The sequence below is a fragment of the Vulpes lagopus genome, chromosome 4 (genome assembly GCF_018345385.1).
Source record: "Vulpes lagopus strain Blue_001 chromosome 4, ASM1834538v1, whole genome shotgun sequence".
NCBI classification, from domain to species: Eukaryota; Metazoa; Chordata; class Mammalia; order Carnivora; family Canidae; genus Vulpes; species Vulpes lagopus.
The window spans coordinates 78223450-78242075 of NC_054827.1; the positions used below are offsets into that span (position 1 = coordinate 78223450).

General features: G+C 35.5%; 1 protein-coding gene across 4 annotated transcripts in view; it reads right to left on the reverse strand.

Moving 5' to 3' along the window:
- Window positions 1-18626, reverse strand: part of ADGRV1 (adhesion G protein-coupled receptor V1) — a 530856-nt gene that overhangs the window by 437030 nt on the left and 75200 nt on the right. For all 4 annotated transcript variants that reach the window (XM_041752702.1, XM_041752703.1, XM_041752704.1 and 1 more), the window contains 5 exons: window positions 18063-18189; window positions 17214-17431; window positions 15844-16587; window positions 13204-13577; window positions 2539-2715 (listed from right to left, as the gene is read on the reverse strand). In XM_041752702.1, the coding sequence (XP_041608636.1) occupies window positions 2539-2715; window positions 13204-13577; window positions 15844-16587; window positions 17214-17431; window positions 18063-18189 (1640 nt within the window). The remainder of the gene's footprint in view (window positions 1-2538; window positions 2716-13203; window positions 13578-15843; window positions 16588-17213; window positions 17432-18062; window positions 18190-18626) is intronic.

Here is an 18626-nt window from a genome sequence, read left to right on the forward strand (position 1 = left end):
GATCTTTTTTTTTTAATGTAGTTTTTCTAGAGAGTGTGATTTAGTAGGTCTGAGGTAGAATCTGAATTCAGTTTTTATGTTCATTTTTATCAAGATTTTAAATAAAAAAAGTAATATATGGCATAGCCGATATACTGAGAGGGAAGTGTAAAAATGACACCTACTACCCAAATCATGTCATCATTTTTAAACTAAAGAGAACAATATTTAGTTTGATGATTTAAAATGTCTTGCCCCTAGGAAGCAAGCTAATAAATGCTGCTCTGAAAAGTAACACCAAAACATCAAGATGTACACTAAAAATAAAGCAGCAAATATTTTTAAGGGGTTAAAGCATACCAAAGTAATCATTCATTTTAGTGAATGAAGACCCTATCAAGATATAAATAAATGTATTTTACATAGTAACTCAGTAAACCAAAAAAGTATTTACCTTTATGTTACTACATGATATATACTCTACTTTCTGTTCTATTTTTTTCTTAAAGATTTATTTATTTATTCATGAGAGATAGACAGAGAGAGAGAGGCAGAGACACAAGCAGAAGGAGAAGCAGGATCATCACAGGGAGCCTGATATAGGACTCGATCCCAGATTGTAGGATCACACCGTGGGTTGAAGGCAGATGCCCAACCACTGAGCCACCCAGGTGTCCCTCTGTTCTATTTTTAAAGTCTTCATAACTTGCTTAATTGATTTTATAATTAATTGGTCATTTAAAAAAAACTTGAAAAAGACATTTTCAATATACTTTCCTGTACCTTAGAGAAACACCACACAGACATACCACACACTTTCCAGACTCCCTTGCAGCTAGGTTTTCAGATATGATTTATGTATATTCAGTTAGTTGCACCCTCCAGATATCTGGAAGGCAGCAGCAAAGTGGAGGCTACCTTACTGCTGTGCATACTATAAAGCACAGACATGGAGCACTAGTGACATCTCAAGACCCTGTCATTGGCTTTGTAAGAATGAGAGGCTGGTGTATCTAGCAGTAGTCTTATAAGTCAATCCCATAGTTCAGTGTTATTATTTTTGCTCTAAAGGTCAATTATTTTTTTAAAGAAATTAAAAATGAAATGATAGGAGGAAATATTTTAAATAAATCTTGACAAGAATATGTGTAACTATTTTCCTGATCAAAATGTGATTATTATCTCTTCCAAAATATGCATGAATCCACTTTACAACAATGGTTTCAAGTTATATTTTCATTTTATAGTTGGTAAATTTCCCAAGGGGAAAATCTGTGGGATCAGCCCTGTTTTCCAAATAGAAACATTAAAAAAAATGTTAAAACAATTTTAAAAGGACCATATAATATAATTACTTGATTAAAAACAAAAAAACTTTAAATCCAGAAGGGTAGTGAAAAAAATGGTATCAGATTAAATATAGTCCTTTAAATTGAATACTTTAAGCCTTATTAAAACTTGCTAGATGTTCTATTTTTCCTCATTTTACCAAAGACTAGGAAAATATTTATCATGGATCTATTTGCAACCTGCTATAGGAGAAATTTTATTATATTTAGTCTCCTTCTTCCCCAAAGTTATTGAGATTTGATCATTCCTGTTTAGTGTTAACTCTTTAAATCTATCTTCTCTCAATTTTATATTTTTCACCCAATTAACTCCTAAATCCCTTAGAAATTTTCTCAAAGATTTTATTTGCAAGCATTAAGCTATTTTACTGTTTATCACTGATGACATATAAGCTAATTATATTTTTAATGAAAAATTATACTGATGTGACTACTCTAACATGATAGATTAAAAGACTGTTTAAAATATTCGATAGAGGACACAGTCTCATCCTGATTCCACTTGCAAGAAGCGCCACTTACTTCTGGAGCATCTATTCAGAAATGAAATGATGGTTCATGGAAAGTTTTGATAAAATTGGAGATGACTTGTATTTTCAAAGCAAAGAAAATTATCTCATTTTTCCATATTAAAAAATAAAGTTGAGATTACAGTTACAAGAATTTTTCAGTGGCGTATTTGAAAGCAGAGTACCATTAAGAATTCTACATTGTATCAAATAAAAATAATAAAAAACTCACACTGACAACTCTTCAAGCCATACCATTTTTATTACACTGAGATTTAAAAAACGTAAAAAAAAACAGATAAAACTGTAATATACATCATTCAAAAATCCTGTTATTCTTTTACATAAATAAATACAAAAACAGGGGCACCTGAGTGGTTCAGTCAATTAAGCATCTGCTTTCGACTCAGATCATCATCTTGGGGTCCTTCAATCAAGCCCCAAGTTGGGCTCCTTGCTCAGTGAGGAGTCTGCTTCTTCCTCTCCCTCTGCCTCTACCCCTACCCCGGCACACAACTCTCTAAAATAATTAAATAAAATCTTTAATAAGTACAAAAACATTTTAAACCATGATATTTACATGATGATTTAATTCTCTATAAATTGCTTAAATAGCAAGACCCTGCAAACAAATTACAGAACCAACAGATAAGGAAAAAGCCTTCCAGGAGGCTTTCAAGGAAACAAAAGGTAGGGTTTACCTCAGATCTCTGCCAAGGAAGGAATGTGATAGTTCCACTAGCATTAGCAAAATCATCAACAAGATAATTAATGCCGTCGGATTCGATCTGTGAGATGGTGTAAAACACATGCACATAATCCAGAGCTCCTCTGGTTCGCTCCACCACACATGAAATGGTGGATCCCTCCTCTGCAATCTGAAATTGAATATAAATTATTTATAAGTATATACTAATTCAAATCAGTGATAAAATTATTATGCTTTCATGGAATCCTTTTACCATAACCTTAGTTCTTTAACTTTCTAACACTCTGAGACCTCCACAATCTTTTCTTGGTGTTTTATAGATTTTACAAAGCTACAAAATACAGAAATTACAAAAATAATTCTTATAAGCAGTTAACTATAAATAAACTTCATTCACTGATACCATGTGTGTGCCAGCCACTGTGCTGGACACTATGGTACAAAAGATTACCAAAAAAAAGCACAGTCTGTTCTCTGGATAAATCTAAAAAGGAAGACAAACTCAAAGTTTTATGATAAGTTGAGCATAGACAAACCAAATCGGGGGGGGGGAGAGCAGAAGTGAGGGGCAGAGGATAGAATATGCTACTAGGGAGAACAATCTAGGCATGGATAAAAAAGTAACAGAGTGGATTTCATGAAATAATTTTAAGGATAGCATAAAGTGATAAGTGGCGAGAGCCTTGAGAAATGTCTACTGGGGAGATAAGACTCAGGTCAACGAGGGCATTTATGTTATGCTTAATATTTTTGATAGTTTTGTCATATATACATAACGTATACACACATCTGTAGGTATTTTTCACCTGGAAAATATTTTTATCTGTAACACTTAATACTTAAAAATTATATAAAGCAAGGAATTAGAAGAGCTTTTTTTTTTTTTTTCTTGAGAGAGAGCAAGAGCGAGCACATGCATGAGCAGGGGAGGAGCAAAAAGTTCAAACAGGCTCCACCCCTAGTGCAAAGCCCAACATGGGATTCGATCTCATGTCCCTGAGATCATACATTAGCCAAAATCAAGTCAGATGCCTAAAGGACTGAGCCACTCAGGTGCTCCAGAAGATCTTTTAGAAAAAAGTCTTCATACTCTTAAATTCTCAGTCTTTTAAATTCAATTTTATTTTTATGTTAGTAAGCAGATATATAATTCATAGAAAAAAAGTACTGAAACTGAATGAATAAAGCTCAAAATACAAATCCTAATTTAGATAATGTCATTCTATTTTTCATATCAATCATAAGCACCTCTGTCAGCATTAGACAGAGCCACTTTGGTGCCAACTCTGGGGCTGGAAAGAACAGATTTTAAATTTATCCACAAACAGGCAATAGTCAAAACAGTTATCAATGAGCATGGAAACACCAGGAGATGTTCCAATAAATCCCGAGTTTCTCCAACCATCAGCACTTCTGCTTCGAAAAGTAATAGCAACCTTAGGTGCCCTTAGTAAACAAGACCAAGCACTCCTGGGACAATACTATAACTCTTTTATTTGCCTGCAGGTCCCTGACATGAGAAGCCCAAAATGACAGGTGGTTGCTCAGCAGAGCCTCCAGTGTGTCTCCTGGCAGATACCTCTGACCCAGGCAGAACCAGAACTTCTAACCCAGCAGAGCCTAAAGCATGAGAGTGGGAAACACAAATTCTGGCAGGTGGCCACTGGCAGTGATGGAGATAAAGCCACTCTTACTTCTACGTCTTGCCTTCTGAACCCATGTAGTCCAGGTACTGAGAACACTGAACAAGTATCAGTCACTGGAGAACATACTGGATCATGGGGGACAATACCCCCACCCTACAAGATGTGATCCTTGAGCTGGCAACTTAGCTGAGTCTTTTTTTTTTTTTTTTAAGATTTATCTATCTATTCACGAGAGACATGGAGAGAGAGGCAGAGACACAGGCAGAGGGAGAAGCAGGCTCCCCGCAGGGAGCCGATGTGGGGCTCGATCCTGGCACCCCAGGACCATGTCGAGCCAAAGGCAGATGCTCAACCACTGAGCCCCCCAAGGCATCCCCTTAGCTGAGTCTTTAATATCCCAACCCATTATTGAAGCCGACTGCTTCCGAAGTGATGTGACATATAGTAAGGGCAGGGAATCTTAGGACTGTGTGCCTATTGTTACGCCTCCTTCACATAAAGGGAGTCCCTTTGAGGCAAGCTTCTGGGGGCACGCAGCAGGCATTATTTTAGCATTCAGATGATGGTCTAGCAGAACTACTAAGAACATAAACTCATCAGCTAAAGTAAGTGTTAATTCCAATAATAAGGAGTTTCTGTCCTCTCTGGAGTAAAAGCCTCACACTTAGTGCCTACTTCCATGTGCCTATTCACGTCACTCTCCCTAGAACCTCCTTATCCCTAGTCTTGGTGATCCCAAGCCCCTGTCAGACCACTATGTCATTAGTACTGCAAATACAGATCTTCATAACTTCAGACCATTTCTCCATTCACAGAAGATGAATGGCTAAGTGGGCTGTTCATTGCTCTGCCCTCATCTTTCAGAGCATCTCCTGAACGGAGCATTAGAGTAGTGGTGGCTCACTTTTACAAGCAGCAACACATCAAGCCAGTGAGGCTTGTGTGAAAAGGCTTGATTTTTCCTCCTCCATCAGTTAGTTACAGGTTCTAAGGCAAAGAGTTGACTTTTAAATATGTCCAGTATGAAATGTCTACTAAATATCCAAGAGATGTGTCAAGGGGGCAGCTAGAGAAACGAGTCTGGAACTTTGGAGAGAGGCCACGATTGACATAAATTTGAGATGTATCAATGTAAAATGTATTTAAGGTTACATACAAATGGTATGTAAATACATCATTATATAAATGCTATTGAAAGACTAGAGGGGATGACAAAAGAAGTAACTATAGATGGAAAGAAATGGACCAAGTATAATCAGCTATGCTATAACACTGGTTTTAAAATCATAAAATTGGGGGATCCTTGGGTGGCTCAGTGGTTTAGCCCCTGCCTTCAGCCCAGGGCATGATCCTGGAGTCCCCGGATCGAGTCCCACAGCAGGCTCCCTGCACGGAGCCTGCTTCTCCCTCTGCCTGTGTCTCTGCCTCTCTCTCTCTCTCTCTCTCTGTCTCTTCTGAATAAAATAATAAAATCTTAAAAAATAAAATAAAATCATAAAATAGTTCCCATGCAATTGATATATCAGAGAGCATAATGTAGATAACCCATAATCCATAATCTGTCATGTGGATTCACATTTGCTTATGTGATTTCATCTTCAAGAAATGGTGAACACAGAAAACTGCAGCAACCTGAAACATGCCACATGGGAACACAAACATACCTGAAACATCTACTAGCTACCTCAATCCAACACGTGTGTTGTTAGCCACACTTAATTGCATCTAATGTGACAACTTTCCCTTTGATAGCAGATAACCCTCTTCCCATGATTTCACAAGAATACACAATCTGCAATTCCTCTGACACATACTTTAAGGAAACTTAAGTTTTCTCTAGGTACACACCATACTTCTTGCAGTATTTAAGTATTAAACATCTATTGTGTAAAACTGTTTATTAGGTCCTTATCTTCCTTTTTTACATGCCACTGACCAAGTTTTTGAGTAGTGTTCTCCTAACCTATTTTTCCCTTAAGTTCTGTGTTTTCTTTATTTACTTTGGCATAGTGTAGGAATGTTTTTAGGAGCCCTTCTATCACATGATGGCAGAACTAACTGCTCTGCAGGTGGGGCCCTCCAACCCTGAGGCTGTAGAGAAGAGGAAGCAGCACAAAACCCAAGTCCTCAAAAAGCATCTAATTTAATTCCTACCTTCTACCTAGGCATCTACAGCAGCATATTCACCATAGCTGCTGGTACATGAACGCGTGATGGAAAGAGTACAGCTTTAAGTTGGGGCAAACAGTCCCGAGGCGCCTGGGTGGCTCAGTCAGTTAAACGTCTGCTTTCAGCCCAGGTCTTGATCCTGGGTCCAGGGCTCAAGGCCCACGTCGGGCTCTCGGCTCAACAAGGAGAACCTGCTTCTCCCCTCAGCCTGCCATTCCCCCTGCTTGTGCTAATAGATAAATAAAATCTTAAAAAAAAAAAAAAAGAAAAGTCAAACAATCCTGAGCTTCTTGGTATTACCACTTATCACATGATTTCTTCTTAAAATGAAGATCATAATGTCTCATGGATTTTGGTGGAGATTCAACAAGTGTCTTGTATGGTACCTATAGTAATATATTAAGTACTGAACAATTGTTATATTTCTTCTCCTTAACAAATACACAGACACATACACAACTGCAAAAAAATGCTACATTCCTTTTTTTTTTATCAAGAAATACATATGCTTACATATTGAAAAATACAAATCCCCATCCATTTTGATTCCTATCACAATGCGAACACATTTGCTCCATTATACCACCCCAAATTTTTAACTAGAATGGACATTTTCAGTGAGTTCTGTTAATAAGCGATTAATCCCGATGTGTATATTTTTAACCTTTCCCTTTTTAGCAAGGGGCATGGCCAAAGACACACTCAGGAATCTTTATGTCTCCTTACAACTTTTCACCAAGTCAATAAGCATTATTACCATGTAGCACCCAAGACTAAGAAAGGAGCTTTTTACTTGCAGTAATCACACAGGAAAAGCTATTTAACCATGCTTTCATTTAGTAAAGCCCTAATCAAAATGTATTAGCTACTATTTTCAACTTAAAAAAAAAAAAAAAGAAAAACAAAGACTGTCATATCAATACAACTATATACAAATATATGCTATACATAAGTTTAATACAAAATTTAATGAATAACTTATTTAGTAAATTAGAAACCACCAATAGGGAAAAAGCTTCAAATGCTGAAGGTCCATAGAAATCCACCTTTCATACTAAAGAATTTACAGAGAAATGACAGTGTCTGAAATTTGCTTTAAAAATTGGGGGCAGCCTGGGTGGCTCAGCGGTTTAGCACCACCTTGGGCCCAGAGCCTGGTCCTGAAGACCCGGGATCGAGTCCCACGTCGGGCTCCCTGCACGGAGCCTGCTCCTTCCTCTGCCTGTGTTTCTGCCTCTCTCTCTCTCTCTCTCTCTCTCTCTCACTCTCTCTCTCATGAATAAATAAATAAAATCTTAAAAAAATAAATATAAATAAAAATAATTTCAGGGGATCCCTGGGTGGCTCAGCAGTTGAGTGTCTGCCTTCAGCCCAGGGCCTGATCCTGGAGTCCTGGGATCGAGTCCCTCATTGGGCTCCCTGCATGGAGCCTGCTTCTCCCTCTGCCTGCCTGCCTGTCTGTCTGTCTTTCTCTCTCTGTCTCTCATGAATAAATAAATAAATAAATCTTTAAAAATAAATAAATAAAAATAGCTTTAGCCAAAATAAAGGAGAGAAAATCAGCAAAAGGCCAATAAATTTTGAAACTTAGATGGTGGGTCACTGCGGTTCACTATTCTATTTTCTCTGGTTTTATATAGAGATATATAAAATTTTCATTTTAAAAGATTTCTTACGGACACCGGGGTGGCTCAGGGGTTTAGCGTCTGCCTTGACTCAGGGCATGATCCCAGAGTCCTGGGATCCGGTCCCACATCTGGCTTTCCACAAGAAGCCTGCCTCTCCCTCTACCTATGTCTCTGCCTCTCTCTGTGTGTCTCCCATGAATAAATAAATAAAATATTTTTTTAAAAAAATTCTAAATTCAGCTTTTTGAGTCCCATCCCATCTCCCCGCCAGAGATTCTGATTCAGAAATGGAGTGAATCCAAAAAGAAAAAAGAAAAGAAATGGAGTGAATCCTCAATCAGGAATGGTGCTCTGGAATATATATTAGATATTTCTGATTATTGTCATCACATGCAATACTTTGGGAAATACTGAACCAGATTATGGAATTATTAATACCAGAAGATAATTAAGACATAGAAAATAAAGTTAAAATATATTTTCTATTAAAATATACATCTAATTGCCTCTGGAATCATGATGAAAGCAAATGATCAGGCCAGTATATGAGAAGCATAATATCAAGAAAGAATCCTCAAAACCAATATCATTCAGTTTTTCACAAGGAACAATAGTAGCCACTACTGTTTTGAGTAAGAAATTTCCTCAATCTTCAGATCTGCAGAAGAGTAATTATAAAGGTTAACAATCAGAAAAGTTTTTGAAGCATATTTTCTCAGAAAAAATAATGCACTGAGCCATAAATTGGCTTTCTGTGTTAGAAGAGAAGATGAAAGCTAATGCCTAATAATTACACAGCCAATTAATCTTTTATTTTGTTTCACACTTGGGTAAAAATCTGTGATACCAGATTATATCAATATCACACACATATCTAAAGGAATCTACTCACATAACATATGGCAAGCACTTAAAAAAACCACAGTCCAAGTTAAATAATACTTCATTTTTTACAAAGATCCTCTCAAAATGTCTCTAAATTTATTCATAAGCTGTGAGTTTAGAAGTATAAAATGCAATCCAAGTATTATTAAAAAATGAGACTAGCAAGCTCTATGAATCACTAAGAAAGGCAATCTCATTACTTTATAATTATCTGATATACACAACTATAGGACATACAAAAATAGTGCTAAAATAAGGTGGAGAGAAAGTAACATTAAAGATTACACAGAATAACAAAACATGGGAGGAAAACATGAGAATGTGGTTGCTATGCTACAGATCCAACAAAACTCAGTCATCTGTTCAATATAGATACCACCTGGAATCCAGAGGACTATTGGCACAGCCCCATCAGGGCTCTCAACTACATGCATTCTTTCAATTATAATTTATTAAGCACCTGCTATTTAGTAAAATATGGTGTACCTGGTTAAGATGGAGCAAATTACAAAATAATGATCAACTCTTTCAATATAGCAAGTATAGACTATGTCATATTCTCATTATTTTAGATGTGATTATGCTTTTATTTTAATCTTTGTATTATTTTACTTCATGAATCTATGAAACTGTAAAAGCATGACTCAGACAGAAGTCTTAAAGACTTCTTAAAGATGTTTAAAACAGCTCTTTTACCTTCAGCATTTCCGAAGGGATAAGAAAAAAAATTAACTTTTCAATGTCACTGCAACAACACAATGAGAAGAATCTATGGAAGTGATAGTGGTTTTTATTTCTAAAAATCGATCAGATAACTATAAAATTTAATCCCTCCAGACAATTCCAAGCCTAGCATAAACCAGCAATCCTCACATATTTCAGTTTCAGGACCCCTAAACACTCATAAAAATTACGAAAAACCCCATTTTTATGAAATCTGATGATATTTTGCTTATTTTGATGAAATCTGATTATATTTACTCTTTTACTAATGAAAATAGAAAAGAATTTAAATATTGACAAATTAACTCATTTTAAAATAGCAATAATAAACTCATTACAGGGCAGCCCTGGTGGCTCAGCGGCTCAGCTCCACCTTCAGCCCAGGGTGGGATACTGGAGACCCGGGATTGAGTCCCACATCCAGCTCCCTGCATGGAGCCTGCTTCTCCCTCTGCCTGTGTCTCTGCCTCTCTCTCTGTGTCTCTCTTGCATAAATAAATAAAATCTAAAAATAAATAAATAAATAAATAAAAACTCATTACATGCTAACATAAGCAATGTATTTTATGTGAATAGCTATATATTCTTAAAAAAAAAACTAGTGACAAAGGGGCATTGTTTTACATTTCTGTAAATGTCTTTTAATGTCTAGCTTAATAGAAGACAAATTCTCATACCTCCTTTCACAATCAATTTCTCTGTTGCCACTTGTTATTTTGGTTGAAAGATATATAAAATATCCAGCTTCACAGAGATATATATATGTAACTGGAAAGGGAGTATTTAAATGGTCTTGGCAGATAGTTGTGGATATTCCTCCTCCACATTATACCTATTTGACAAATGGTAGTTTCTTCAAATTTAGTTGCAATATGAAATCAGACTCTAATACATTAAATCTACCTTGCACTTTGAATCACGACTTCAGTAAGCAATCAATAAATATTATTGATGATTATAGAAATATTTTATACTTCTCCTGTCTTCAAATCACACCAAGATGAAAGTAAATAAGAGTTCTATACTTGTAGTCTTAATATTTTCAGGAATGAAAATGCTATAATACTACTGACAAATTCCAATGTTGGATCTTTGGACTCAACGGTACTTTCTTATATTAACTGTCTGTATTTTATCCCTTCCAATATATTCTATTTACCTCTATTTGGGCTTGGAGAATAACTAATCCTGTTTTCCTTTCCAGCAGTTCTAACAGTATAGGTATTGTAGCCTACAGAACTAAGTTCTCTCTTCTGCCATTAAAGTCTTACTGATTCTGTTCAAATTCCAAGATTTCTAGAAACAGCAAAGCTACATACCTATGTCGAGATAAACCAGAACCAACATAATCTATCAGAGGAACTTGTGAGACAAGAAAAAATTGAAAACTCACAATAATGGCCCATGAAGCCAGAGAAACATTCAAAAACTATTCCCCATTTTGGACAGGTTTTTAAAACTTCTGGGGTTTGTTTTTGTTTTCTCAGCCTGGTTGTTAATGCAGCTAACTGAATCTAAATGTGTTTGTGGTTTGAACTATGAGCCTTTTCATGCCTTACTATTAAAATATAAGTTCAATGAAGATTTATTGAGTACCTAATATGTTCCATTCTAGGTGCTGGAGATACAATAATGAACAATAAAACCTTATTACACTCAGAGTTCTTTTATCTCTTTGGTGGGAAGAGATGGCCGATAAATAAGTAAACTTTTAAATAATAAAAGAAATTTAAGGGATCCCTGGGTGGCGCAGTGGTTTGGCGCCTGCCTTTGGCCCAGGGCGCGATCCTGGAGACCGGGGATTGAATCCCACATCGGGCTTCCGATGCATGGAGCCTACTTCTCCCTCTGCCTATGTCTCTGCCTCTCTCTCTCTCTGTGTGTGTGACTATCATAAATAAATAAAAATTAAAAAAAAAAGAAATTTAAGAGTGTATTCAGTGCTACAGAAAAAGTAAAACTAGGTGAAGGGATGGAGAACAACCAGTTGGGAGAAGGGAATGGTGGATTACTTTAAAGAAGCAAGTCTTCACTGAAGAGATGTCTTTAAAACTGAGACTTGAATGACTGACTCTGAAAATCTGGACCAAGAGTGTTCCAAATAGAGAGGCTAGAAAGCCCTGATGCCCTGAGACTGGAACTAAAACCTGCAACTCTGACTGAAACATATTCACCAAAAAGGAGTCTGACCAACATGAGGACCAAGAGGAAGCCAGAGGCACAGGCAGGTGCCAGGTAGTAAACGGAATGAAAGGGAAGGTGATTTTATACAGTACCCTAATGGTGTCACAACCTGATGGAAGTCACCTGTCTTTTTAAAAATAGAGATGATAATACTAAAAATATAGGGTTAAAGATAAAGATCAGAAGTCACAAGACATAGGTTCAAATTCCAGTTCTTCCCACTGTATCTTAGGACAAAAAAAAAAAGTAAAATTAATATTTATTTAGTGCTAGTAACTGCCAGGCTTGAAAGAGGCATTTGATCCTGTCTTATTTAATTCAACTTGGGTTATTTTTTCAGGTCTCTAGGCCTCAGTTTCTAACCTTACTAAGTGGAGAGAATCATAACTAATATTTTTTGCAACTGTATTCTGGATTGTAAGGTATATAAAAAATTTAACATGTAAAATTCTTTAATGATTGAGTATTTATAAGTATTATCATTATAAATAAACATATTTCTTCTTAAGTTATAGATTTTTATGACATTTGTCCTCCCTAGTGTAGGATATTCTTTTATTTCTGGTATAGAAAATGCCCACTATTTGAAGATCTCTTATGATTATCACCAAACCAAAGAGCTAGGAAGGGCAAGAAGACATTTCAGAGACATAGCTCCCCAATTTGAGCAAAGGCAGGATACTTTTTTCACCCTCTACTGATTCATAATTTTCTTAGTTGCTTCAATTTTCAAAAATGCCCTTCTAAATCTACAAGAATCAACTTGCTAAGGGAAAGACTCTTGTTCCTTGGCATCCTTTCATGGGCATGGAGCTGCTGTCACACTTAACACCTGTGAAGTGGTGTCGGGAGATCTCACATTACTGAATAGGAAACCAAGATGATTACGAATCTTTGAAAACCTGGAAAGAACTGATAAAGACAGTAAAACAGTCTAATGAATGAAGCTGGACAAGAAGGGTGATAAGGAAGGCATTACACCCAACATGGAAGAATGTTACAACTACTTAAGTACATTTCACATGTGAAAAAAAAAAACCCTCAAAAAATCACATTTTAATAGTTTCAATTACTATTATTCATAGAAGCTTTCAATATATATTATTTCATTTATGTATACAGTATCCAAAAAGTAGCCAAAGTAAATGACATTTTGTGAAATGCATTAACTTTAAAGATAACTGCCAAAGTTTCATTTGCTATCTTGTTATTATTTCTATGCTGATTAAGCCTTTGATTCAAACCGTGAACTTGTAAGAGCAAGGACTTTATAATTTACTTTTGCAACCACTGACTCTAGCATACTTCGGGGCTTAGAGTAGATACTTGAGCATGTTTACCAGGAAATAGAAAGACCACTCCCAAACAATTCCACCTACAATGAATTTTTTAACTCCAAAATTCCCCAAGCTCATTACTTACCTCTGGTATACAAGTTCCTGTGAAACCAAACAAGCCATTGGCATTGTCACTTTTTTGTATTATTAATCTTGCTGTAGTATTCTCTTCAGAAATGCGAGCTCCTCCATACACAGAGACTAGTTTAAGAATGAATAATTCTTCTCCTTCTTCTTCATTATCATCTCTTGCAGAAATAATGAATGATTTGTTAGTTTCTCCCTGTCTGAACTCCAGATATCCAGAAACAGGGTGTAAATCACTCTTTGCTGGCATAGCATGAAGTTCATAAATTTCTTCCAAGGTCAGTTTCCGCTCATAGGACCTCACATCCTGCATCAAGCCTGTATATCTGTCATTGCCATTCATTCCTGCCCCAATTCTCAGTGTTCCAGGACCTGAAATTAGAAATGGGTCTAAAGACTACAATATCCACAAGTATCCTGTCCCACATTAGAAGTGCGATTCAAAAGAGTGGTGCAATTTTGTTGAGTTTTTATTAGATAAGTAAAACATACAATAAGAATACAATCAAATAAAAGTTATTTTCTGTTATGATGAAAAATGAATTAGTAATTGCTGGGATTTAAGATATTTTGCACTAAAGGATATATTGTACATGTGTATATATATGTGTGTATATGTATACAGGTATATATGTGTATATTTAAATAGACATTTCTTCCAGGAAATTTAAAATTTTCCTTGTGCATCTAAAAATGGGGTGATTCAATTCAGTCACAATTTTTTAGACTTTTGTACTGCTATTCTTCAAGAACTTCAAGGCTTGATCTGTTAGAAATGCATCTTGAGTTAAATAAAGCTATGAGAATTTAACAAAAGTTTTAGTGGACCAAATATAACTCCTTACCCAAACAAGTAATGCAATAGATGTAGAAAAAGTAGTATTCCTTCCCAGGAAAAATATCATAGGCAAGTCTTACAGATTTTTTTCATGGTAATCACAACATGCAGCCCAATTACATTACTATATATCAATAACAACTCTTTTTGAAAATTCACCAGTTCTTATTTCTTTACTTATTCCCTCTCCAACAACTCAAATAAGACATTTATATAAGTTGATCACCTGGCAGCTTTGAGGAAAAAATACAAGTAATATTTTTTATCAAAATCATCAACCAAGGCAGTTTTTACAAGTCACTATCCAGGTAGCTATTTTACGGTAGTCACAGGTATCCTCACATTATTATCACAATGGTCCCCACGCATTCTCAGTGGTTCTAAGCTATTTTAGTAATAAGAGGAAAATATCTACAACAGGCAAAAATATGGATAAACATTATCAACAACACTGGGCAAAATAAGCCAGGCACTCAAGTATACACAATGTTCAATTCCATTTACACAAAGTAAAAAACAGGAGAAGCTCATCTTATGCTCTTAGAAATGGCAATAATAGGTGGGCACGGTGGTGAGTCTGTGACTGGAGAAGAGCCTAGGGGCTTCTGGAATGCTGTTTCATGATCTGGCGGCTAGCTCCACAGGTGCTAAGACTAATGAATTTAAAGTTTTAAAAATTGATCTACCTGCACACGTATGATATGTATACTTTTATGTATTTTATAATACATAGCATATATTACATTTCATTAATAAATTTTAAATATACTTAAAATTTTTTCTTTCCAAGTTACAAATTACAAAAACAATCTAAGTTCCTTACAGTAAGCTAAATAGAGAAAAGAAACCGCCAGCTCTCACTTTCCCCAATCTTTCCCACTTTCATTCTACCAACGTGTCATCACCAAATGAATCAATGTATTCACACAATCAAAAGGTGATTAATTTAATGCTAGAGAGTGCTATACGCATAATACTTATAGTTGGAATCAGTAGTGCGTGAATGTTATTTCCTTTTGCCCATCTTTTTTTCTACTATGAACAAAAAATACAACCAGATATCCAGTGAAGGAGGTTCAGAAGGAACAGATTGTTAAACTATAATCATATATTGTGTGTTCTAACTTCTTACTAAACAAAAAATAATCACATCATAGGATGGAGGGGCTGGGAAGGAAGTGGTGATTATAATGGGATAACCAATATTTATGCTTAAATATGCACAAAAATATATTTCTCAAAGAAACAGCATGGAATCCAGCTTAAAGACAACAAAGATTATTTCTTCAAAGCTCTCCACAGATTTCACCAATTTACCTACTGGTACCCCTGTAATTGCTGGACTTTTAAAAGTAAGTTTTCTTTTTTGATTCCTCTTTCACCTTATGCCCACCACCTTTCGCTTCCAACAAAACCTCCCAAGCAGCAGTTTCCCAAATACAACATGATCTTTCACATTTCTATATCTCTGCTCTTTTTCCTATCATGCCCCCCCATCCCTCCTACCAATGGAAGGATAAATGTTCCTCCTTCGTAATCTTTTTCTTTCTTCCTACAACACACTGAAGTGATCTCTTTATATATCTCCCTTCCAGAACCTATTTTTGGCCAAGGGCAAAGGCTGCCTGATTCATTTCTGCAACACTCAGTACGGAACTTATGGTCTTGGTAGGTATAAGTTTTATTTTAAGGAATGAAACCAATACCTAAGCAGATTTTAAGACCTATTAGCTCTTTTTAAGAAATCAAAATTTTTAAAAATTCAAAATTCAGTATTCTTGCTATAAAAATGACACTCACCATCAGTAATGGCTTCTCCTTTAAGACTCTTGATTCCTCTGGGCATTGCATTTCCATCAAGGTAGAATTCAATTATACCATCATCCAGGATAATTAGAAGATGAAGCCAAACATTTTCTTCTAAATACTTCAAGACTGTTGTCTTGGCAATATATGTAGCATTGGAACCCAAAGTTTTGTAATGAAGGGAAAGTGTCACATGAGATTCATTTGTTTGAATTTTTACCCCATAGTAGATGCTTCCATTACCATCATCCTTTGCTATAACAAATCCATTTGTGTTGGCACTGGGCATTACCCAAGCTGAAAATGTAAAGTTGGCAATTGAGTTGTTCCTGGAAGGATGGTATTTTGGATTAACAGTTCCAAATGCACCCTCTAGTCCACTGAAGTACAAAGCATCTGTTCCACTGTGGTGACGCCGCATGTGTGGTTGTAAATGCACAGTGCTGGGGAAAATCCCAACCAGCAAAAAGTCTATCATTGGAGGCAAACCATCAGTGAACTCACTGGACAGTATTTCCCAGCCTACTCGTACATCACCAAACACACCCTGCTGCCTCAAAATGGTAAAGTTGGTAATATAAGACATATCATCTTCTGAGAGCACATCTTCTGCAACTTCTCTCTCTAAGCACTCTGGATCCAAGATGAAAATTCCAAAGGGATCATCATTGAATGGGATCATTACTGTCACCTGGAGGTTGGTTCCTGCTAGTTGGCCTCCAGGACCTGGGGATCCACCTGTAATAAGATGATTTATAATAAATAAGAAATCAGAATTTAAAGTCCTTTATAGTATAAGGTGAAGACAAAAGGAACTTGACTAGCAAACTTCTGGTAAAATAATATATTGATCGATCAATGAACACCTGTGTCCCCATATGGTTTTCATCATGTTTTCAGGGGTATTTTGGCTCAGAATAATTTCATTATTAACCAATTAAGCCCTAAAAGAGAATATTAACTAGAGAGTTTTAATTCCTGTGCTTAAAACTAAAAGTTATGGGAAAATTGATTGTTTAAATTGTTTAAATGGCACAAAGAGCAAGCTTTAAGCTATCATGACTCTGTACCTCATAACTTCCATTAATATTTCATTGAATATATTCTACTTGGCGTGGAAAAAATCTAGTTACAAGTTTGAGGATGAATGTAAAGTCTCCATCCATAAAACTTAGCCAAACTAAGACTACAAAATGAATGTTTAAAATAACACTTCTACCAAAAAGGGTGTTTTGACATTTAAAGTTATAAAATCAAGATGCACTTACTTCTTCATTAATCGCATTTTCTATACAGCTCTAATTATTTATTTTTAAAACATTAAATTTCAGTAGTGAAATAAAAAACATGGAAAAACACAGCACCTGATATGTTTACAAGCTTTAGAATATAAAATTCATTGAATTCAGGAATTTTATCTGGAAAAGCATGGAGAATTATTGGTTTGGCTTCTTCTCCATCCATAAAGTTAACAATCCCTGAAGTTTCATAGAACTCTTGTCCAGGCTGCATAGCAGAATCATTCTGAAACAGCTGCCAAGCCACAGAAACATTGCCAAAGTGTCCTCGATGCCTCAAAATCCTATATAACAAATTAAAGAAAATTAATTTTTATGAAAAATCTGTAAGTAGTGAATTTTACCCTAATGATAGCTTTCTGTGTTATCTCAGAAATATTTATGGTCTGTAATAAAAACCAGCCAGCCAGTCCTTGCTGAGTAACCATGATGAATCTCATAGTAAGAGAATGAGGCAGAACTTTAAATAACAAAGAGAAGCAGTCTTAAAAGTCATAGACTTCAAAGTGCAAACTGAAGGGTAAATTTCAAAACCAATCGAAAAATATTGAGATGAGAGGTGGCATAAGTTCTTCAAAAGCAAAGGACAGGGTGAGGGTAGTCATATATCATTAGAAAGAAGAGTTACAGAAGACCTCAGATAACTCAAGTCTTTCCGTCCTGAAAGATGACAGAATTTGGGGTGAAAAGGGCAGGAATGATAATTTCTGTTTACCAGCTAAAGTGTTTTTTTCTTTTTAAACAAAGGGCAACAGCATAAACAAAGCTGACCATTCATTCAGACTACCAACTCTGAAATTATCCAATTCTTAACCAACTTTAAATTTTTGAAATATTGTCAATATTTCAAATTTATGCATACTTAAAGGTCTTATGTTACTCAATTTTGAATTTACCTTATCCAAATTTGCTTACCAAAATGCATTAGTCTTTCCTTCTTCTACTGCTTTGTCTATGGGCTCCAAAGAAAAAATGCCATTTGGGTCATCATTAGCTTCAATTATCACTGTAGCTATTCCATATTGATATACTACTGTATCACCTATATTAAAAAAATAAAAATAACAAAGATGTGGTTAAGTTGTTGGTAAATTCTTATTTTTAAATTATGAAAAAGTTTATAATGAAGTTCAAATTTCAGCAAGCATTTTCTCACTAAAGGTCATAAATAAAAAAGAGATGCCTGAATAAGTTTAATGTGACTGTCTTTGTGGAAATATTTAATTCCAGAAGACGTACTTCATTGCAAAAGACCCATGATCCTTTTCTTAGCAATAGGAATATTACTTCAAAGTTTAATAAATCAAAAACATAGCTTTATGTCATTTCAAATTTTTGTGGAAGATTCTTTTATTTAATAAAAATAATGAAAGGATTATCCCATAACATAAAAATACTCCTGTTCATATTAATTGGAATGAAAGGCTTGAGAATTTCCCTTTAAATCTAGGTAGAAAAAAAAAATCTAGGTAGCAGTAT